This window comes from Sciurus vulgaris (genome assembly GCF_902686455.1).
Source record: "Sciurus vulgaris genome assembly, chromosome: 7".
NCBI classification, from domain to species: Eukaryota; Metazoa; Chordata; class Mammalia; order Rodentia; family Sciuridae; genus Sciurus; species Sciurus vulgaris.
The window spans coordinates 103,704,414-103,728,966 of NC_136467.1; the positions used below are offsets into that span (position 1 = coordinate 103,704,414).

At 34.5% G+C, this 24,553-nt stretch overlaps 1 protein-coding gene across 2 annotated transcripts in view; it reads right to left on the reverse strand.

The window, feature by feature from the left end:
- TINAG (tubulointerstitial nephritis antigen) overlaps positions 1-24,553 on the reverse strand; it is an 83,949-nt gene that overhangs the window by 52,488 nt on the left and 6,908 nt on the right. For both annotated transcript variants that reach the window (XM_079147643.1, XM_079147642.1), the window contains exons 2-5: positions 19,101-19,164; positions 18,091-18,180; positions 13,092-13,206; positions 334-457 (exon numbers count right to left, since the gene is read on the reverse strand). In XM_079147643.1, the coding sequence (XP_079003769.1) occupies positions 334-457; positions 13,092-13,206; positions 18,091-18,180; positions 19,101-19,164 (393 nt within the window). The remainder of the gene's footprint in view (positions 1-333; positions 458-13,091; positions 13,207-18,090; positions 18,181-19,100; positions 19,165-24,553) is intronic.

Genomic DNA, 24,553 nt, shown 5'->3' on the forward strand with positions numbered 1-24,553 from the left:
TTCATCTCAGGATCACAGATAATACTATGGGTGCAGAGGAATCTTAATATTCTTCTTATTATCTGGTTTTAACTCTCAAAAAGTGAAAAAATTCTGGCAACTTTACTTTGTTGAACTTTTAATTCATTCTCCATCTAAAATTAGATCTTAATGATGAATTTTTAGTCTAAAAAGTATAATCCTTGGATAGTTTTCACTGGCCAGAGTATGGTTTTATTTTAATTGGCCATATGTTAATATTTAAACATTTTAATTTTAAAAACTTTTTAATTACTCTCTTAGGCTTTAGAGTGAAAAGGGAGTTTATAAAGAAGTAATTAAAATGACTATTACTTGCAGTGGAAAATGCCCAGGATGCAGCACAATTTTTTTGATCCAATGGCCCATGAGTCCATCCAGGCCACTTATAAGAAGCAATAAAAAACTCTGGAAGATCAGTCTTGGCAGGTAAAGAAGCCTAGAGGAAAGACAGCACACAAATCAGATTTTCTCAAATACATCCCAACAGCCATCATAAGAAGATGTCATGCCCTTTAATAAAGTTTATAATTGTTTTCTAATTATCTTGTATATCCAAGTTTCTGAATGAAGCATAATTATATAGAATTTCTACTTCACTCTATATTTAAAAATGACAATTGAGTGTGTGGAATTATAATACCAAATCACAAGAACAAAACAGAATGCTTTTTCTGGGTTACTGTGCAGTGCAAAAATTTCAGCCAAAGTTTCTGTCATCTTGAATAAGAGTTTGTTCATCCATGTGAAAGACCACATGAGGTTATCTAAATTTGTCCTCATAAAGAATGCTTACTTCACTGTCTCTCCCATTTTGGAGAGTAAGTGTGATTCTAAGGTGAAATTGGCTTTGAAATGATGCATTTACAGCAACTAACTATTAACACACTCAGGGAGCCCCAAGGAACACATCAATTCCACACCAGTTATTGGTAAATTAAACCAAAATGAACTGGTTGATGTTTATTAAATTCTTGAAATTAAAAAGGACATTAAGTGTGTAATACCAAATGTGCAAAATGTCCATGTTAAAATCCTGTGTCAATTTTGATTGCTATCATTCCAAGACTGCACATTAAATGTTATGGAAATTTCTGTTTATGTCTCAAAAAAAATCTATAGCACAATATCATATTCCCTTCTAAACTGCACTAAAGAATGACTACTTTCACTTCCAAAAAGTCAGGAATCAAACCAAAGGAGGATCCCACACCCATACACATGCATGAACTTGTACATAAATTTTTGAGAGTACTTTAACATTTTCAAAGTGTTTCAATATTCACTATTTTCCTTTATATTCTTAGTAGCCCTATGTGACATAATTAGAGCAAGTATTATTGACTCTTTTACATGGATAAGGTAACTGACTTCTGAAAGTTAAAAGATGTGCTAAGGTCTCCAAGCTAAACAAGATTTACTCCTGGAGTTAGAACCAGATTTTAGAATTCTTAACATCATTCTCCATTTCTATAATTTTTCCACTTTATCACAAATACATAGATACACTACCTTGTAGCAGAAGTAAAGTGTCTGTAAAAGATAAAATTTTACCTATTTAAAAGTTTTCTGATTATAAATTGAACAAGTGAAGCTACTGATCTGATATCTTGCAAGAAATTATTTCTGACAAGTGCATAATAGCTTCAAAGTCTACAGCCAAGAAGATTTAGAATTTACATATCTCTTGAAAAGGTATCCATCCAAAATAATTTATAAATTTGGACATTAACAGGAGCATTCAGTTTTGATTTAGAGAAATATTACCACCTGATAAAGAAAGTTATTAAATCTTGCATACATTACTAAAAACACTGCTACATGGATAATGGAATAAAGTGCCAAGAACACCAACAGATCACAGTACAGTCCCTGCATGATAACTTAAAAAGTGGTTTTATAAAAAGACAAGTGATTTGGGATTCTAATGCCTTTAGATAGACGATAACACAGAACCTCAAAGTTGGAAGAGAATAAATTTATTGCTCTGAAAGGATAGTGTCAGAGATAAAAACTGACTCTCCAAAGGTATCTTTCTAAATAGGTCAGAAATGCACATACCTTTCCATTTTATTATTATTAACTTATCGGTGTGTATTTAGGCATTTATCATATGAAATTGCCTCAAGTTTCCAGAAAAATTGGTGGAATGTCAGTTGTTATTTTATTACTTTAAAACTCTAATTTAATAACAGCTAAGATATATCCCTTCTGCTCTGCTGAAGCAATAAAGGTATTTATTACTTCATGCACATTTCAATGGGATTAAGTTATTTGGAATGTGACTTCCACATTCAAAGACGACCACAGTGCTTTGCACATGGAAGACATTCAATCTGATAATAATAATAGGATATTATATATATCAGGTAAATTTCATCTCTTAAAAATGTGCTTTCCCCTGAAGGCACTTTAAGTTAAATTATTATATCAGCATGTATTTGTTGCTTTTATGATTTATCCTTTAAAAATAAAAAAGTATGAATGGGTAATCCTTCTCAATAATATAAGGCAATAGAGAAACAACAATCAAAATGACTTTTTATTGAAAACATATTTACGAACCCACCAACCCAGGTGAATTCATAGTTTATCTATTGGATTTTTAAAGATTTTTACCAATTGTTTAATATTGCTTTTTCTAAAAATAAGCCACTAGGACTTAAACGGATCAGGCACGTAGTATCTTGAGATTCTTTTTCTTTCATATCAGATAATCTAAAATAGTAAACACAGAGAACATTTTATATCCCATTATTCCATACATATTGTAATCCCCTAAAAAATAAGAGTGTGTTTATAACTTGCAAGTAAAGATAAGCCTTACAAAATAACAACTTTTAGGAACTGATGATAGAAATCTGGCTTCAATGAATGACACATTTTTTTTAAAGTTTACACAGTTCAATATTTTTGCTAAACGATAATCTAATAAAGCAAAAAGAATAAAAACAGCCATCTAAGAGTGAAAGAAATTCAAAATTGGTGTCTCGAGTGTAATAGAAATTTAATTTTAAGTAAGATTTGCACGCTTACATATGAGAATTTTTAATTCTTTATGTTGTCAGGTTGGAAAAATTCCAATCATAATTTAATTATATTTCCAACTATGCACTAGTCAAATTTGAGGTTAAATTTAACAGTCTCCTTGTTTCAACATTTTTATTTAGAAATTAGAATGTAAAGATATTGTGGACAACATGAGAACTAAATGCAGTAATAAACACTGAAGAAATTGTACAATTTCTCCCACATCTTATTGAAGTAAAATTTCTGAAGGAGTAGTGAAAATGTAATCAGAGAGCAGCTTGAGACAAACTGATCAATCTTCTCACCCACCTCAGAATAAATTCTGCACACCCTTACTGTTGAGTCTATACCTACACACAATTCACTATGCAGATTGCCCCCTCCAGCTCCAGTTGCACTTTTGCTCCACTTTTATTGGATAATCAGAGACATCTGAGAATCAAATAAAGCAACAGAAAATATAATTCTGCTCTGATTATAGTCTGAGGTCAGTGGCTATGAATACCAAGAATTTGTTCTAAATTATTTGATATTAGAAAAGAAAGGGCTAATTTTCTGGTTGCTTGTGACTAAAGGAATCTCTCATCTTCAATGATATTTGCCTTCATGTCTTAACATTTAAAGACTTATCCTTTGATATTTCTCTAGTTTCTAATTATAGAGTAATTTTTAATGATCTTGTAAATATTAATGCCCAGTGATTGCTCTATGGCAGGTGCTAGCACCTCTTCTCCAGGCCTTGCCTTTCTTCATAGGAATGGAATTTTAATCTGGGTTCATGCAAGCTCAGCAAAATGACTGTTTCCCACACTCCCTGAGCTACCATTACCATTTTCAGGCTTATGTAAAAGTACATCTGGCAGCTGCTGAGAAGTTTCTTTAAGAGACTGGCCCTTGCCTTGCACTGTTTTTCCTTGATCTTTTGTTTTTTCTTAATGGCTGGAATTTGGGCAGTACAGACAGACAGGGGTGATTTTGTTGAACCCTCATATAACCTTTGGAAATAAAGTCCCTGAGCAATGAAACAACAAGACGAAAGAAGTGTGGACATCCAGCCTCACAGAGTACAATTCCAGGGCAGGACAAGCCACTTCCAGATTTGTTAGTAAGATCTCAATGTCTTCCTTGTTTATACCACTGTCATTTTCAGGGTATTGTTGTTGTTGTTTGTTTTTGTTTTGGGGTTTTTGTTTTGTTTTGTTTTGTTTTGCTTCACAGCGGAGCCCAATCACAAGCAGTACAGCACACAGAATTATTAAAGCTGCTAGGGCAATGCCATCTTTCATCAACCCCATCAAGTGATCAAATGTTAAGAAAGCATCCCAATTTCAGAGGTGTTAAAAAGTGAAGAACATGTTTATCTGAAAATGGATGAACTACATTTCCTAAAATAAGTTCCCAAACAGTAGTCCTGAGGAATTTTTAATAGGTAATTAAAAAAGAAGGAGCTGAGTAATCAAACAGTTCTAAGGGACAATTGTTTTTGAAAATTAAATAGATTTTTATCTTCTCTGCAATACGTTTTTATAAACTGCCAATTTATGTGAGGCTCTAAAATGTGAAAATAATGTTCATGATTTTGTCCAATACAAAATGCTTTATTTTATTTCTTTTCACTTCCTATCATTTCTGTTGTGAAGCAGATCAAAGCCTTAGTGTTTTGAGCAACAGACTTTGGGTAGAAACAGGATGTTTGGAAAAGACATCCCAGCCATAGGGAAGCCAGAGTAGGTAGCTGTTATATCAGTACACCAAATCTCCTCAGGAATATACTTTTAAACAGCCTAAAGTATTTGTTCATATACAGGAAAAACTAAATTTTCACATTTCTTTTTGAAGATTTGTCCTGCAGTGATCAATTCAATCCCACTGTGCTGGTCAAGTTGTGTTCAATTATATCACAGTATTATGCATCTCACTGTGACTAGTATAGAATGACAAAATTGAAAGCCTGAAACTGATTTGAGAGATAAGACATTCATTCTGCCAGAAGAGCAGGTAAAAAGGAGAGAAGTGTTGTGTGTCTTTTCTAAACTTTACTAAGGGTTTTGGGTTCTCTTCTGAGAAGGAGGAAAAGAAAAGAAACAAGAAACATAAGTAAATATTTTGATGCCTTTTGAATTTTAAAATCCTTAATTTCATGTCAGCAAAAAACACTGGCATCCTCCTCCATCCTTGGTTTTTTTTTTTTTTTTTTTTTTTTTCCCTAACTACATGAGAAGATTCTGAGGTGAGCTGAGTGAAATACATATGGAGGTTCCTCTAAATATATAATCATGTCATCAGCGAACAGGGATAGTTTGAGTTCTTCTTTTCCAATTCGTACCCCTTTAATTTCTTTGGTTTGTCTAATTGCTCTGGCTAGAGTCTCAAGGACGATGTTGAATAGAAGTGGTGAAAGAGGGCATCCCTACCAGTTTTTCGGGGGAATGCTTTCAGTTTTTCACCATTTAGAATGATATTGGCCATGGGCTTAGCATAGATGGCATTTACAATGTTAAGGAATGTTCCCACTACCCCAATTTTTTCCAGTGTTTTGAGCATGAAGGGGTGCTGTATTTTATCAAATGCTTTCTCTGCATCTATTGAAATAATCATGTGATTCTTAACTTTAAGTCTGTTGATATGGTGAATAACATTTATTGAATTCCACATGTTGAACCAACCTTGCATCCGTGGGATAAAACCCACTTGATCGTGGTGCACTATCTTTTTAATATATTTTTGTATGAGATTTGCTAAAATTTTGTTGAGAATTTTTGCATCGATGTTCATTAAGGATATTGGTCTGAAATTTTCCTTCCTCAATGTGTTTCTGTCTGGTTTAGGTATCAGGGTGATATTGGCTTCATAGAATGAGGGAGAGGGTTCCCTCCTCTTCTATTTCATGGAATACTTTGAGAAGTATTGGAATGAACTCTTCTTTAAAGGTTTTGTAGAACTCGGCTGAGAACCCATCTCGTCCTGGACTTTTCTTTGTTGCTAGGCTTTTGATGACCTCTTCTATTTCATTGCTTGAAATTGATTTATTTAAGTTGTGTATGTCCTCCTCGTTCAGTTTAGGTAATTCATATATCTCTAGAAACTTGTTGATGTCTTTGAGGTTTTCTGTTTAGTTGGAGTATAGATTTTCAAAATAGCTTCTGATTATGTTTTGTGTTTCACTCGTGTCTGTTGTGATATTTCCTTGTTCATTCTGAATTTTAGTAATTTGAGTTTTCTCCCTCTTTCTCTTTGTTAGTGTGGCTAAGGGTTTATCAATTTTGTTTATTTACCAGAAAACTCTTAGAACTCATAAGTGAATTCAGTAAAGTAGCAAGTTATAAGATCAATGCTCATAAATCCAATGCATTTTTATACATAAGTGATGAATCTTTAGAAAGAGAAATTAGGAAAACTATCCCATTCACAATAGTATCAAAAAAAAATAAAATACTTGGGAATCAACCTCACAAAAGAGGTGAAAGACCTCTACAATGAGAACTACAGAACACTAAAGAAAGAAATTAAATAAAACCTTAGAAGATGGAAAGCTCTCCTATGTTCTTAGATAGGCAGAATTAATATTGTCAAAATGGCCATACTACCTAAAGTGCTATACAGATTCAATGCAATTCCAATTAAAATCATAATGATGTACCTTACAGAAATAGAGCAAGCAATTATGAAATTCATCTGGAAGAATAAAAAACCCAGAATAGCTAAAGCAATCCTCAGTAGAAAGAGCGAAGCAGGGGGTATCGCAATACCAGATCTTCAACTCTATTACAAAGTAATAGTAACAAAAACAGCATGGTATTGGTACCAAAATAGACAGGTAGATCAATGGTACAGAATAGAGGACATGGACACAAACCCAAATAAATACAACTTTCTCATAGTAGACAAAGGGGCCAAAAATATGCAATGGAGAAAAGTAGCCTGTTCAACAAATGGTGCTGGGAAAACTGGAAAACCATATGCAACAGAATGAAACTAAACCCCTATCTCTCACCCTGCACAAAACTCAACTCAAAATGGATCAAGGACCTCAGAATCAGACCAGGGACCCTGCATCTTATAGAAGAAAAACTAGGTCCAAACCTTCAACTTGTTGGCTTAGGATCAGACTTCCTTAACAGGACTCCCATAGCACAAGAAATAAAAGCAAGAATCAACAACTGGGATAGATTCAAACTAAAAAGCTTTCTCTCAGCAAAGGAAACTACCAGTAATGTGAAGAGAGAGCCTACAGAGTGGGAGAAAATCTTTGCCAATCATACTTCAGATAGAGCACTAATTTCCAGACTCTATAAAGAACTCAAAAAACTGTACACCAAGAATACAAATAATCCAATCAACAAATGGGCTAAGGAAATGAACAGACACTTCACAGAAGAAGACGTACAAGCAATCAACAGATATATGAAAAAATGTTCAACATCTCTAGTAATAAGAGAAATGCAAATCAAAGCTACCCTAAGATTTCATCTCACCCCAGTTAGAATGGCGATTAGCAAGAACACAAGCAACAACAGGTGTTGGGGAGGATGTGGGGAAAAAGGTACACTCATACATTGCTGGTGGAGTTGCAAATTAGTGCAGCCACTCTGGAAAGCAGTATGGAGATTCCTCAGAAAGCTTGGAATGGAACCACCATTTGACCCAGCTATCCCACTCCTTGGCCTATACCCAAAGGACTTAAAATCAGCATATTACAGAGATATAGCCACATCTATGTTCATAGCTGCTCAATTCACCATAGCCAGATTGTGGAACCAACCTAGATGCCCTTCAATTGATGAATGGATAAAGAAACTGTGGCATATATATACAATGGAATATTACTTTGCCATGAAGAATGATAAAATTATGGCATTTGCAGGCAAATGGATGAAATTGGAGAATATCATGCTAAGTGAGATAAGCCAATCTTAAAAGACTAAAGGATAAATGATCTTGCTGATAAGCGGATGAGGACATATAATGGGGGGTAAGAGGGATTAATGTTAGGGTTAGGGTTAGGTTTAGGGTTAGGGATAAGGAGGGTGGTAAGAATGGAGGAAGGAAGGACTGTATAGAGGGAAAAGAGGGGTGGGGGGAAGGGAAAAAAAATAACAGAATGAATCAAACAACATTGCCCCATGTAAATCATATCACACAAATGGTATGCCTTGACTCCATGTACAAATAGAGAAACAACATGTATCCCATTTGTTTAAATAAAGAAGAAAAAAAAAGAAATACATATGCAAACAGAGACTTTACCAAATCCTCTCACATCGTCCTCTGCGGCACCATTGGCACTGACTGTTTTGGAAGTCTGAGTTCATGCCTTATGTGCGTATATATGTGAACCAAACACCAATTTTATGGGAAAATATGGTCACTTTTGTCCAATATCATGGAAAATACATAATTGAAGAACTGTATTTTTTACTTTTGTAGTCAATGTTTTGTAACATTTGTAACTCTTTCTATAGATAGAGGCTTCTGTTTACATATGTGACTTGTTATTGGCGTGAAATTGAAGATACTCATTTGGTAAGTTATTCCTAATCAAAAATTGTTAAAACCTAAACTTGTAAATATTTGCTTTGATTTTTCCAAGGATATTTCTCATGTCTTAGTATTTGCCATCACTGAAATATATTTCATAGAGGAAAGAAAAAACAAATTTCTCCTGTTTTAACTAATGACTAGAAAAATAAATCCAGTAAATCAACTATGTGTTATCCAGATAATGATAAACTATCCAGATAATTCATTTTTTAAATGTCTCACCTAAAAGTTTTATGATTTTTAAAGTTATTGTATACTCCCTGAAATGTTATTTCAGCTAACTTCTAACAAACCATAGAAAAATTATGATATACTGCTCTATTAATTAATCCAAAGTAAACTCATTCATTCTGGGTGACTGAGAAAAGATATTTTGCTAGCTAACTATGAGGTTGACTTAAAAAAAAAAAATTAGAGACTTTTTACTTACACCAGTCTGATGCCACATGACATAATAAGTCTACAGGTTTTAAGTATTATGCCAGTCTCCTTAATTTTTAATCATTTTAAATAGTTCCACCTTAAATACAATACCTAATTATTCTTTCTGGGGAATCAGCAACAATAAAAAAAACCTATTAAATTTTTTAACTGAGCCACAGATAAGAGTAACCTCTTAATTTCCACATTTCTGTGTGAAAATAGTGGGTGTTTTTATTCAAAATATTTTCAAGTTTTATAATGGAATACAGCACAGTGACGCTTTTCAGAGCTATCTTCAAAATTCAAAAGCACTTGTATTCTATGTCCGGAAAACAATCAGGTACAAAGTTGATTTGATTTGATCTGAGAAAATAGCAGAAAATCTTTCAGTTTCATCAGAAATGTGTTATCTCCATCAGAACCAATGAATCAATGCCTATACCTTTCTGTATGAAATTAAATGCTACAAATGATGAAGGTTTATATACTTAAGTCCTTGAAGAATTGACCTGTTTCAGAACCCTGCTGTTCTCCTGAGGTTAATAATACAAGGGAGAGAAACAATGCTTGATTTTAAATAATAACACTTCTTTAATGCCTAACCATATCCTAAGTACTTTGATAAGTACTGCTCACCCAGTATTTCATGGAACTCATACCCTAAGAGCTAGAGTGTATGGCAGTCACTGTTTTATGAAGGAAGAGACAGGAAACAAGTGGAACAGCCAGAATGAGAACTAAGCACACTGGCTACATTGCTCTCCTCTATGGAGCTTTGTTTTTGCAGTGCTGAGGCTCAAACCCAGGGCCTCACACTAAAGGAGGAAAATTTTATTTTGTCTCTTGGTTTCAGAGGTTCAATCCATGGTCCGCTGACTCCATAGCTCTGGGTGCAAGGTGAGGCAGAAGGATGTGGTAGACAATAGCAGCTCAGGACTTGGCAATCAAGAAGCAGAGAGATAGCTCTGCTCACCAGGGACAGAATACAAACACCAAAGGAACACCCACCATGACCTAATTCCTCCAGGTCTACCTACCTGCCATTTAATCCACATCAGTGGATTAGTCCACCAATAAGGGTACAACTCTCATAACCTAATCATTTCACCTGTGCATATTCTTGCATTATCTCACAGATGAGCTTTTGGGGGGTTACCTCATATCTAAACCAAACAATTATTATCCAAGAAAGGCCTCCCCAAACACCCCAAGTTACCGTCTACCCACTATCAACATATTTCTATTCTTCACTATTATTAATCACACTCTGAAAAATGTATTTTGATTGAATTAATTCTTGTAGGTTATAAGAGTTTTCACACATATACAATCAAGGACATTTTTTGCACAACACCTATTAATAGTCCTCTAACTTATGCACAATAATGGGCAATAGTGACATATGCTAAGGAATGAAACCACCAAACTAGCCAAACTAACCAGGGAGAGAAGAGCTTTCCCAGGAATTGAAGATGATTCATTACTCATTTTTCCATTCCAGCAATGTGGCCAGGGAAAGGAAGAGACTTGGGGGTTTAGGGACAGTGGAATTTCTTAGCAGCCTAGAAATCATACCACTATTAGTAATTGCATACCCCTACTACACATATAAATCACATATAAATCAGTCCATCCTGTATTTTTTTTTTTTTTTTTTGTCTTCTTTGCAGTGATAGAGATTAAACCCAGGGCCTTCCTTGCACATGCTAGACAAGACTCTTCTACTGAGCTCCCACCCTCCTGATGCTTCTTTTTATAAGGGGCTGGGGTTTTAGCTTATTGTTCAAGTGCCCACTTAGCATGTGTAAGGCCCTGGGTTGGATCCCCAAAACCACAAAAACAAACAAACAAACAAACTTGTAAAATGGGGGGAGGTAAGAGAAAATCTCAGTTTTCCAAAGAATTTTAATTTTTTCTGTACTTGGAGTCTGACATCATGTATTAGGTGTTTTTTATGTAGTCACCAGGCTATAGTTTTTATCTGGCTTCTAGCTCAACTCAGATCATATTGACCTCATGTTTTTCCTATAAATACTTGTCATATTTCTAGGAATCTCTTTTATTTGACCAGCTATTCGGACAACTCCAACACTCAGAAGCAGTCCACAGTCTACCACGCCCTAGAAAAAAGAAGCTATATTCTTGTCTCATGTCATTAGTGGATAATGGAACTCCTAATAGTCCTGCTGAATTTCCTTATTACTTTCCTGGAATTACTTGGCAACTTTATGCATTAATTTATAACACTAATGATTTAAATTTTCTTAAAGTATTAATCACTAAGAATTTCACTTATACATCAATGAGACTTTAATGCAAATAAATCCCTTGGAGTCAACAAATAATCTAGAATTAGATTTTTTTCTGTTATGGTGAGTGGCAACTTGAGAATGAAATATACTTCATTTCCTCTAGACTATAAATTTTTCCAAGCTACAAAAATTAAAATTTAAAAGAGAAATGTTAAGAATAATATTGAGGAAACTCTTATGTTTGGCCCAACATGGTCCTGGATAAAAGAAAATGAAAGAACAGGTCATAGAATGAATAAGTATTTTCTTAAACAATGATGCTTCTTTTTTTTCCAGATGGAGACAAAAAAGAAAAGAAAACTGCCAGAATAAAAATGACTCTTTTCCAACAGATCTTTTAATTAGGTCACTAAAAAATCATGAATCTGAACTATGTCACTAAAGATTTAGTCTTACTGATTATGGGAAAGATTCAAAAATATCTCTAAACTGATCATTTCAGAAAATTAGCTCTGGTTAGGAGGTTAAAAGACTTTTTGCTGCTTTGAACCTGAATTGGCCAAAGGTACTATTTTGGGGAACAGATCCTTTTAGATGTCCTGGATCTGCAATTAAATTCTGTGATGGTTCTTAGCTTCTCTGAATATCATCGTGACTTAACCTCTCTCCATCTTAATTTGCTTGTCTTTGAAATGTGGGTAATGATAGTACTGATGACATCAAGCGGCTGAGGAAATTAAGTGAGTAAAGTATAAAAGAGCTTAACAAACGAATCTGTAAAAGTCAGTTATTAACTTCTCTGATATTAGTTATAATTTAGCAGATCCTGCTACTAGAATTTGAATTGGAAAAATAACTCAGATGATCACAGCTCTGTAAAGTCAAGTTCAGGTGAAATGTTTAATGTGACACCAGTGAGTTTACAACTCATCCAAATGCAAACAAAACCCCTGCTGTCTCCAGATGCTGAGAGCTTGAGGCAGCCAGGGCCTGACATCTTCATTTAGACTAGAGAAGTTGCCCTCCAGTGGCCTGGGAGTCCCACCCTGCCCTGGGCATCAGTGACAGCCTTGCATAGAATCAACATCTCAACTCCAAAGTGCATGTACCAGGGAACACCACACACTGGGGTGGAAAGCTGCAGCTGAGTGAGAGGTTTGTAGTACCTAGAAAGACAGAAGCTTCTTTATGCAAGATACCTACTCCATTAGTAGATAATAATATCTCTTACAAAGAAAACTAAAAACCAATACAAAGTACACAGCATAAGACTGTTGGACACTTAAGGTAATTTCACAAAGATTTTCCAGGCCACTGTGCAAAAGTAAAGGTATTTTCATAATGGAAATTTTGAAGACTTTGAAGATTTTGTTAATCATCATGACATACATGTTTGAAGTTGTCAACATTTATTTCAGTCTTATATGATAATAAGTCCAACAGGCATCAAAACAGAATTTAGATGAATTCATAGAATAACTCTGTAGTTAAAAATAAGGGTGAAGACTTGATGAAGCAGTGACAAACTGAATAAGCTGTCATCAGAAATATACATTTCTGTGAATCTATAGGCAACACTCAAGTCATTATTCAAAGGACACTGTGTAACTGAGAATAGTGAACTTTCCAAGTTCACATGAGACTTTGGTGGGATATAACAACCATTTTGGGAAAACATTTTCATTTGATATGAAAAAAATAATTGTATTTTTGTGACTTTAAAGGCTTAAAACTTAATATATTAGTTATTTTGATTTGCTTCAGACATATATAAGAAATACACCTATGCAAACACATGCAAAAATGTGACTTAGGAAAAGCACTTACTGTCATCTCATTCATGTTCAGAAGCATGGGGCTGGGTGGCAAGGTGCCAAGGCGAAATTTGAAACCTTCTTCTAAAGTCATTCCCCAGAATTGGCTGTAGTTCTGTGCTGTCCATCTGCCTTACAAAGTGAAAATATATACACACATACACACAAATGAACTTGCAGATACAGTAGGATATTCTATTTTCTTTATAATTTAGATTTGAAAAGAAATTTACTAGTAAAAAGAAGTACCATGAAAAATTGAAAGCAAAATAGTTACACTTTTTAAAAAGATTATATCAGTGATAATTATATTGAAATTATCTATCTTTTATTAAATGAGTTAATGTGTGCAAAGTATTTAAAAATATTCATTATTAATAATATAAAATTAACTGATGCGAAGTTTGGTAACAAAAATGCATATTTTTTTCTAGCGATGTATTTTATGTTCTTAAAAAAGTATACTTTGTTTCCAAATTTAGTATTGACATTTGTAGATAAAATTTCATTAAGATATGATAGCCGATGAAAAAATGAGAAAGATAAAAATAATTTATTCATTGCTTATTTGAATCATTTACAACCCAAGGGGAAGATAGTTTTAGTACTTAAGTATAAATTTTATCCTGTTTTGTTTACAATCAAAATTACCTACAATATGATAGGCTCTTGTGAATGATTATAAATGCTACTTAATTTTTAATAACGTGCCTGACAAGTTAATGTTTTTCTTTCATAAGGCCCATTAGGTCATAAATTGCAAACCACTGTAGCTGTGGTTTCAAAGTAAAATCTCCATCACCAGGGTAAATTCAATAAGAAAACCTCTGAATATATTAGATACTGTAATATTATTTGAAAGATTTAACAGGATCCACCTCGGAAAAAATTGTGACATCAGTGAAGTATGTTTTCATTGTCCTACACTAGCTGCTTGCAGGTGTCAGGTCAGAGACATCTGTGGTCACTTCATTAAGCACTCAATTGAGTGAGTAGGAATAAGCATTTTTAAAAGTAAAATAAAAAAAGAAGGCGGCTGGGGAGGTAGTTCGGTGGCAGAGCTCTCAGTGGTAGAGTACTGGCCTAGCATGCACAAAGCCCTGAGTTCAATTCCCATGGCCACCAAAAGGGGATGATGACACATAATGGGGGGTGAGAGGGAGGCAAGAATGGAGGAAGGAGGAACGGTATAGAGGGAAAAGAGGGGTGGGAGGGGTGGGGGGAAGGAAAAAATAACAGAATGAATCAAACACCATTACCCTTGTAAATGTATGATTACACAAATGGTACGCCTCTGCTTCATGTACAAACAGAGAAACAAGATATATCCCATTTGTTTACAATAAAAATAAATTTTAAAAAAACTAAATAAATATAAGAATAAATAAAATAAAATAAAATAGAAGATAGGAAAATAATAGGAAATATTATATCTCATTAAAAATAGAGAGGAACCCTATTTTTATGAACCTATTTTTAGAACCACTTTTATGTACCTGTATGGGTATGTATACTAGATGTATACTAGATCACAAAGTAAAGTGTGTGTTTTACTGTGATGTATTTTTAAAAAACTGTGAAAGGCCCTATTAACCTGCATTGTCCTCCTTGAACTGGACCTATCACTTTTCCTTAATCCAATTTAGCTTTTAAAGAACCTTCTTAATTTATCTGTCATCTTATCTGGTAAATACCAGAAACATAAAAATGAAAAACGTTCTCTACCCTGGAGGTGCTCATACCCTAACAAAGACTAGATAAAAAAGAAATGATTTCAATATGGGAACTTTATTAGCAGTAGGTCAAAATGTGATCAGAGCAGAGGATTCAAACATAACTCTGCCTGAAGGCGTTGGCACATTTTCACAGAAAGTGAATTTAATGCTTCGTCTGGAAGGATGAGAATGAGTTTGGAAGCCAAATGTGAAAAATGGTGAGCATTTATTCTAAACAGAGGTAACTCTTGAGCAAAGCAAGAGGATTTGGAATTGGGTGGCACACACTGGGAGTGGTAGATAAGTTAAATGATGAAAGGGGATAAGGACACAGGCACTGGGAAGGGTATAAAAGGTGAGGTAGTGAAGAACCATTTAGGCTAGACAGTCATTCATGCTGATAATTGTATTTAAGAAGGAATGGACTGAAGGATTTTTAAGAACATGAGTGGCAGCCTCAAGGCTCTATTTTGGAAGAATAGTCACGAAAATAGAAAGAATAGATTGGAATTTAGTCAAATTGTGCAGAGAGATAAGTCAGGTCATTTCAAAGTATATGCGATAAGGAAATGCACTAAAATAGAACCTAGGAAAGGAGGAAATAAATATCTAAGAGAATTAATGAATGTGGGAATTAGCAGGATGTGGTTCCATGGTAAAAAGGAAGGAAAAAAATCAAACTAATCTCAAATATTTTGAGTTGTGTTGACTAGGCAGAGGCATATGACAGTAACCAAGGCTTGGTGTAGGTTAACTCCTTCAGTTTAGAATATGTTTATTTTGAGAAACCAGTGCAAAATCTAGGCCTACTTATCCTCTAGACTAGATTTTGAGTTCATTAAAAACAAATCAAGTTTAGACATGATAGATTCAATTTGTAACTCTTTCCATCAAGAGATAAAATCTACTTGCCTAGCCTTTGGATGTGGATTGGCCTACTAACTTCCTTTGCCCAAGGAAAGCAATAGAATTGATATTGTGTAGCTTTCAAGCTTAAGCTTCAAGACAGGGCTTGCACAGCTTCTACTGACACCCACTTGGAACATTGCCCTCATGTGAAAAAGCCAAAGCAAATCTGCTGGAGACAGGGCAACCAGCACCAGCAGGCAAATACAGGAGTAAGGTCATCTTCGAGAGTTCAGCCTCAGTTCTCTGAGATGTCAATAGATACGTGAGCAACCCCAGAGGAGACCAGCAAGAACCTCAGCTGAGTCCATTCCAAATTACTGACATGAACAAATGACTTGTGACTTTAAAGTGCTAAATTCCAAAGGGGTTTGCTGCACGGAGCAAATAACAGAAACAGTTGTGGGTCTCCCTTTATTCTACTAATTTGAAGATTATTATTCGTGCCATCAATTTGGTCCTACATTCTGCCCTGTCATTACAAATCCTTTTACAAAAGTTTGACATGTTGGCTCCTCAGCTAGATGAACTCCTCAAAGACAGAAAATTATTGCATCCTCATCAATGCCACAAATGAACACATTTTATTAAGGTTAATTGATTGTCTTCAAAAATAATACCGGCACTAAATAACATTGATACACATTATTTGGAATAAATAAAGGCAGGAATCTAAAATACTGCCAAGATTTGGGAAAGAAATATTTTAAAGCAAAGGTTCATATGTGTATGTAGGCTATTTCAAAAAGCCCTAATAAATATTGAATCATATAGTATAATTATATTTATTCACATGAAAACAATTTGAGCATCCTGAACAGAGAACAGCAAACAGCAAACAGCAGAAAATTAGAACTTTCTTTTAAATATAAGAATCCCCCCCTTTTTTTTTCTTGGTGAATGATTTTAACTTTTTCTCTTTGGTCTGTGCATGTTTCCTTTTACTTCAATATCCTTCCCTTATTACTCTTTTTAAGTCATGAAATCTTTTTATGTTTTCCATGAAAATGCAAAGCCCATGCCTTTTAAAACTCCTAAAATATGCTCAAAATAAACAAATGATGGAAAGAAAGTTCTTCCTCCCAAGGAAGGCAACATTCCCAACACTTCCGTGCTTCTAAGGGTACTTTCTTTCTACTGTTGTGGACTGTGGATTCTTGTGTACTCTATAACAGTGGGAAGCAGAGCTTCTCTACCACAGTTTCTTGGAAGCATGTGTTAGTTAGGTTCAGCATTTAAATCCTCTTAGGAACCTTGTTCAGTTCATTTGTCAAGACTTGTGTTCCTCGAACAAATTTATGGTATCACCTAGTCACAGAAAATTGTAATTGTTCTTTTCCTAGAAATACTCAAAAGTAATCAAGTTATCACCTAAAATATAAACACACAACAGAGAAGATTTGAGAATGATTTAAAAATGTTAATGTCAACAAAAGTGACTTTCTATATTTTGTCTTCCAAGAAAATACTTTGGGCACATTGAACTTCAGTGTTCCCATTGTGCTGGGAAACATAAAGTCTTATGTGTGGGACGAGAATGAGATTTCTATTTTTAAAAATACATCTCAGGATGACTTCACTTTTTTAGCTGCTGGACAATGGATCTTTTGTATGAAGCCTTGTACAAAACGTGGAAGATGTTATCAAGGGTATATAGAGATTTGATCAATGGCAGTGGAGAAATTCTGAGGCAGATATTAGCCAGCCTATCCTCTCTCAGTTCTCTATAGTGCTGGTGCCTACATCTTAATTCTCTCCATGCGAATAGAAAAGTACTTAATGTTTAATCTATGGGAGAGTATCAAACGCTTTTTCAGTGTTTACGTGTAAGTTATTTCTATCTAGCAAAGTGGTTTGGTCTGTCTCTTGAATGAGCTGTAAGTGAAAATAGCTAGATATTAGTCATTTCGGTGAAATTACCTAAATTAATTTATTGTTTGGGGGATCATCAAGAAAGAATACTGTCCTATGAAGATTGTGTCCTACCTAGGATAGCTGAGCACAGGATTGGCCTGGTAATACAGCAACAGAAAGAAAATGGTGAGTGTGAATAAATAAATTTTGCCAATATCCTCATTTTGCCTGAATATGTAGTATAAGACTCCCTCCACTCTCCACACCCACACCATGACATATCTCTTTCCTCAATGATTCAAGACTAGACTGTAGCATTCTTCCATTCTTCTTTTTTATTTGTGCATTTTAATTTTTAATTATATGTTATTCGCCTTGTACATTCCAAGTATACATACCTTTTATATTCCTTCCCATTTTCCCCTACTCTTTATTTTTAAATAGTGATTATATATAGAAGTAAACAAAAAAAAATTGTTTGAGACCTGAGGAGTAACTAAGTGTGCCAAGAAGCTGGTAATGCAAGATTCAGCTCACCCATAGTCTCCTTGATTGACATGTTCGATTAACTCTGGACGAACAAGACAGGTGTGCTGGGTACATTTCCACTGCTGTCCTGAGCATGTGCTATGAAGAGACAAGAATTACAAATGTGATCTGGCCTTTATAGAGTACATTTCAGAATTAGCATCAAAGAGTTGTAAATTGTAAAGATATAAAACAGGATTTTGTGATTAATATTAACCATATGACTATTTGATTATTGGTGAAATACATCATAAAACATGCATTAGCTACCAGTCAATGTGCTCTTAACCTCTGCTTCAGCAATTAATAAATGATATGGCAACATAGTTACTGAAGTTTCAAAACAGGACAATTTGGACAGTAGATTTGATGTGCTTATACCAGGAAACTTTCTCTTCAGGCAAAGCTTTTTAAAGTAGCATGTTTCAATGTAGTCATGCTAAAAAACACAACTTGCCTGTAGTATATTAAAATCTGTAGTGTATTAAAATGTTTATCATTAGTATATATACCTAATGCAGAATTGTTGTATGATGAAGGCTTATTATCAAAAACATCAAGCTCAGGCATTGAAAGATATAAGCATGATTATATTTTCAACATTCAATAAATAGGCCTATAAAAATTTACAGGTATGTGGTATCTTACAACATATGATTTTGTTTATGTATACTTAAATTTTGTCTATATGTATCTAAATATATGTTTTATTTCAAAGATCTTCTTTTAAAAAAAATAAAATAAATTCATCAGATTTAGCTTCATAACTTCAATCTGCTGAGAAATTTTAGACCTCAGATTTGATTATTCAATATTCTATATTTCTCCTACCTTCGTCACCCTCAAAAGTTATAAGCATGCCATGCATTTTATTAAGTCATTTATAAAAGTATTATCCACAACTTCTAGTTAAACTGATAAATAAAATAAAATTTTTGTTTCTTAAAAAAAATTCCTTTTATTTGAAGAAAAAATACATAGGCAATACATTTCTGTTCTGTGCCATTTAAATTCATTACCATGAGTTGCAATTTTCCTTAATTACTGATCCTTCTTCATAATGTTGACCATCTCTGAAGCAACCTGACAAGGTAATATGAGCAAATTAAAATTAGTATTACAAGTAATGTAAGACTGTGGTTAGTTTTTCAAACATGAGAAAGTATTTAGTGAAAGTCTGACAGATCCACATTTGGTTTGTTTCAAGGTTAATAAATAAAATTCTTGACTTGTTTACCTTTAAACTGCATATTATGTTCAACAGAGAGGATTTATAAAGCATGAAAACTAGATTAACAATCACTAACTATGCTACAAAATGTGTTTAAGTAGGTGAGCAATATAGTGTAACTATTGGGTCAGTTTACAGTACTTTTTTTTTTTAATTAATCAAATCTCCTAATTGAATACAATTAATTACACATGACCTAAGCAAGTGTGGACCAAAATACAAAAAAATTTCATTGAATTTATCTTGCAAAAAAGAAATTCTTATTTTTTCTTCAGGATTTGGATCAGCAGAAAAGTTCATGAGATCTGTAAGACTATAACTATTTGTCTTCAAAGTCCAGATGCTTCTTAACTATTAACTGAAATTAATTGATAACTATTTTACAAAAGTATATAGACTATTCAAGAGACCTATGATGAATCATCATCATATAAAAACTATCAGTAAATTACTGTGAAACTAGTACCCCAGTTACAAATTAAATAATTTTTGAAAATATCATTTGATGAATTAGCAAAAAGAACTCTAAAAAAAGTTTCCTTTTTTTAACAAAAACATGTAATCTATGTACCATATCAATGGTCCCTAACTTTAAAATTTTAACTGTTTATTCATAAAACCAGAGGGGAACTATATGTTTCAAAAGCTCTCCAAGGGACCTGGCTTAACTACTAGCCACAGTGTCACAGAAAACACTTCTAGAATTAGCTATCCTTCAATTTTTTTTCAAAAAATTGTTTCATGGGAAATTTTCACAACTGCCCCTGCTCAGTTCATACTACATTTCACCTTTTAATATTCTGCTTAGTGAATCTAAACCTTTATATATTTGCATCTGCCTCCCCTTTCCCATGGAGTTTCATATTCCACAATAATGGAGAGAGAGAGAGAGACCACATGTTTCTTAATGCAGCAAACTCAGAAGAGGGAAGAATTAGCTTTCATTCAAGTTCAAATGTTTAATTGCTACACAGGGTTAGATATTTTCAATAACTAGCAACATGTTTGTAGAGACTCTAGAAGTTTTTACATATGAGCAATAGAAAATTTTAGAACAATTGAAATTTTGATTTAAAGGTAAGAGAAGAACTTCCCTGACCATTTTGAAAAGGAGAGTGGGGCCCAAAAGAGAAGGTTTTTAATGATGCCTCATGAATCTCAAGCACTCAGCATACTCATTGCAAGACTGAGGGAACAGAAATTACAAAAGTCAAAGGAAAGAAGACTATCTCTTCTCTGACTTGTACCCCATCTGATAATGTGGAATTCAAGAGAGGGCCACCTGAGGTCTTCCTCACATCATTAACACTAAATCCAGTGTAAACCAAAACATTTCTTGTTCATCCTTCCTTAATGTCAAGCCAGAGTTATCATGAGAAACTCTGTTCACTTCTGTCTCACTTGAGAATTAGTTTCTTGAGCAAAATCCACAACCAGTTACCTCTGACCCTGGTCAAGCCGCTGACACAGACACAGTCCTCTCCATCCTTCCCTGTACTCCTTCCTGGCTCCTATGTGTTTCTCACTCCCCACTCATTCCCCACACAGACTGAGAAGAAGGTTTTCAAGTATATATCAGGTTACCTCCTGCTTAAATTCCTCAAGTTGTTTGTCGAATTTTACTATGACCCATAGGGCTTTACTCAAAATATTCCTGCCCTAATCTTAGCCCTAATCACTCCTGTTGTGCTGGCTGGGATGGAATTTCCCAGAAGAATGAAGGGTTAGGCTGACAATAGTAAGGAGAGAAAGGATGGATATAATTGGGAGGGAAAGCAAATGAACTCTCTCATGGATTGATCTTGGGAAATGAGGAAAAAGAGAAATTAAGATGCATTATTAGGATTTCGACTTGAGCAATAGAGGGCAGTGAAATTATCACTGAAAGAAAGTCTTGTGGGAAGAAATCCAGAGTTTGATTTGTGTATTTTAGACTTAGATTAAATCTAAGTTAGACATCTTAATGGAAATGTGAAGTTGACACTAGTTGTTAGAAGCTCAGAGGTAAGTCAAAGCTGAGCATGAACTTGAAGCATACTAAAATCTGGGACCAAGCAAGTATTTATTGGAGGAAGTACATATAGAAAAGGAAAGGTCATCCAGGACTGAGCTCAAAACACTCTAGCTGATAGAACTCAGAAGAGGAAATCAGGAAGGGATAGACTGTGAGCAAGTATCAAATTCAGGTGAAGGTGGTGTTATGGAAACTGGGAGAAGAAAGTATTTCATATAAGCAATAAGGTCAGCTCTGTTCAGTATTGCTGAGATATCAAGAACAAGAAAACAGACATCTGAGTATTATATTTAATTATGTGGAAGTCATCGATAACCCAACAAAGAGAAGTTTCAGTAGAGTATGAGAGTGGAATGTGTAGGAATGAGTCCATAAGAGGCTGGGAAGTAGGGAAGCAAACTTTCAGATACTCCTGTTAAAGTGTTAAAGGAAATGGTAAATGGGATAGTCAGCAGAGAAGGGGAAAGAGTGTGTGTGTGTGTGTGTGTGTGTGTGTGTGTGTGTGTGCATTTGTGTGTATGAGACAGAGAGAAAGAGAATTGTAAGTGAAGAACTTGAGTGGACAACAGAAGATGGGATTCACAGCTCAAGAGGGGAGATGACTTCAATATAAGAAGCAACCCAGATGGAGGAAGGTTGAAACTACAATTGTGGGTAGAGAGAATTCCAGTCTGGTAGATTTGTTTTTATCAGTAAGATAGATATGAAGCACCTTCAGAGTGAGTTATTCAAATCGATTGCACACACAGCATCTTGACTGAAATACAAAACGAGACATTAAACTAATGGTTATTAAAATTGAGGGAGTTTTGCAACTTCAAAAGTCTTTAAAACAAAATTAGGCAAACCAATATTTGGACAGTGAAATAGTTGGTCTTGTAGATTTGAGGATAGATGATAACATGATGGTACAATTTATTTTGAAATACTTCATCAGAGGGTGTTGTAATTATCTGTGCTGGTCTAAACTGCACTGTAGGGAAGCAGTCACTTGTCCTAATCAGGAGTGCTCACCCCACGGGTGGTCAATAGCATTCATTCTGAAAGGCTGATCTTCAGGGTAGCTGCTGCAAGAGCTTCCATTATCCATATTTTCATCAGCACTAGAGTTAGTATAATGCATGTCAGAAACAGGCTCTCATTGGCAAACATCAGTGGCTTGTTAATCAGCATAACAGATGTTAAGTAATCAGCTCTCATTGGTTAAATGGATAGTATTTATTTATGTGGATTAGCTAAATGTTTATGTCATAGTTCATCTTTGTGTACACCGTTCATATATATCTCTTAAGGTCAAAGTCTTGAACCATTAGCTCTGGTGCCTATGGATTGATCTTTGTCCAGTGTCCTCTGTCAGCCACTGAGAAGGAAGAGTTCTCATTCCCTGATACCCACCGTGAGGGTTTCAGAGTCCTATCTCTGTAATATTATTGCATGTATCTCTGGGAACTTTTTTCATGCAGAAGAGATGTGGAAACACTTAACAGGAGAAAAAATTGAATTTTCACGGAGCTTATAGAGGATGTATGGATGTATGAATTTGTTAGTTTCTCTTTACCAATGTGTGTTAGTATGTGTAGCAGAATTTAAACTGTGATTTATCTTCATTATAATATGTTTAAGTATGTTGTGAAGGAGTGAATCAAATGTGTCACTGACTTACATGCATTTTTACCTACGCAAACACAGAGCTGCACATTATCAAATTAGCTTAGGTCTGTTGGTGACAGATGGTACACTAGGCTATTTCCTTAAGATCTGCTACTCCAACAGTGTTGCCTAGAAAATCCCCTATGGCTCTGTTTCAAATTATATCACTGGTTTTCTGTATCTGGCATTTGAATATTCAATTATTGGAAACTACCATAATATATGGGGGACAAACACAGAAGTAAGCTATTTACTGATATGTTCTACTTCCAGTCATATAAAAGTGATATAACTTTTTAAATACTTAAGATAATGTATAGTTTTAACTTGTTGACTTAAAGAGTTCTTTTGGCAGGCATAATAAATAGAATTAGACACTAGCATCTAAGTAAATCACTGAAAATAATCTCTAATAGATTATGAATGATCAGCATAGCATCTCAGAGGACAGTTGCTTCATAAATTGCAAAAAAAAATCTGTATAAACAACATACCACTGTATTTTTACTTTAATTTTGTACGTTTTTTTCAACTCATGAAGTTCTCTTTTTCTTTTCAACCAATTACTTCTCAAAGCAAGATAAAACAAAAGGAAAAATTACCTCCATGAGAGTCAATTATAGTTTCATGAACTTTTTGCTACTAAATAAAATGATTAATTGCTTGCCTTTGTAATGAATGGAGTAAGAACTACACCTGGAACATAAGTTCTACCTAAAATACAAACCTAAATTGCAATCTTCACAAAATTCTAGCTCTTAAGCAAAATTGGATGTTGAAGAAGTGCTAACTACTCTTCTGAATGGACCATATGCCTTAAATAAGAAAGGCTTGAACACATTTTAGTACATCAAAAGTGCTACAGCTTGTACTATAAAACCAAGACTCAAGATTGAAAGGTGTGGTAGCTACTCAGGAGACTGAGGTAGGAGGATCACTTGAGCTCAGGAGCTCCAGGCCAGCCTGAGCCACATAGTGAGACTACTGGCTCATCAGAACAAAAGATATTATTAAATTGAAATTCTCATTTAAAGGAAAAATGCAGACATATAGATATCCATTGTTTTTAGAGAATTATACATTCTTAATTTGAGGCAGAGTCTACTGTGATTGTTCCCATTATCATTCTTCATTATTTTTAATCCTGTAGCAGAACCCCACTGGTAGGGAGGCATATTGCCGCACAGCAAAATAAAACAAGTTTTGGTATCCAGCTCCTCTTGATGTTTGGCATGGCCATGTGACTATGTTTTGTCAAAAGAGATAAGAGTGCAGGTGTTCTTCTGTGATCTAGAATACTCCTTATAAAGTGGGGACCACACCCTTCCTCTAATTTCATTGACTTGGACTTACCTATGAAGTATGGAGTACAAGAAACCATATGGGGGCGTTGTTGTAGCGCTGTGTGGGAGCAGAAAGCTTGATAGAGACTAGTTCTTATGAAGAATTCAGACCAAAAAAAAAAAAATCATTATCTATTAAAATATGTATGTTATTTATTGTTGTCAGAAATCTGATACAATCTTTTCTGGTATGTGGCATTTATTGAATAAGTATTAACCATCTTAATATACTCT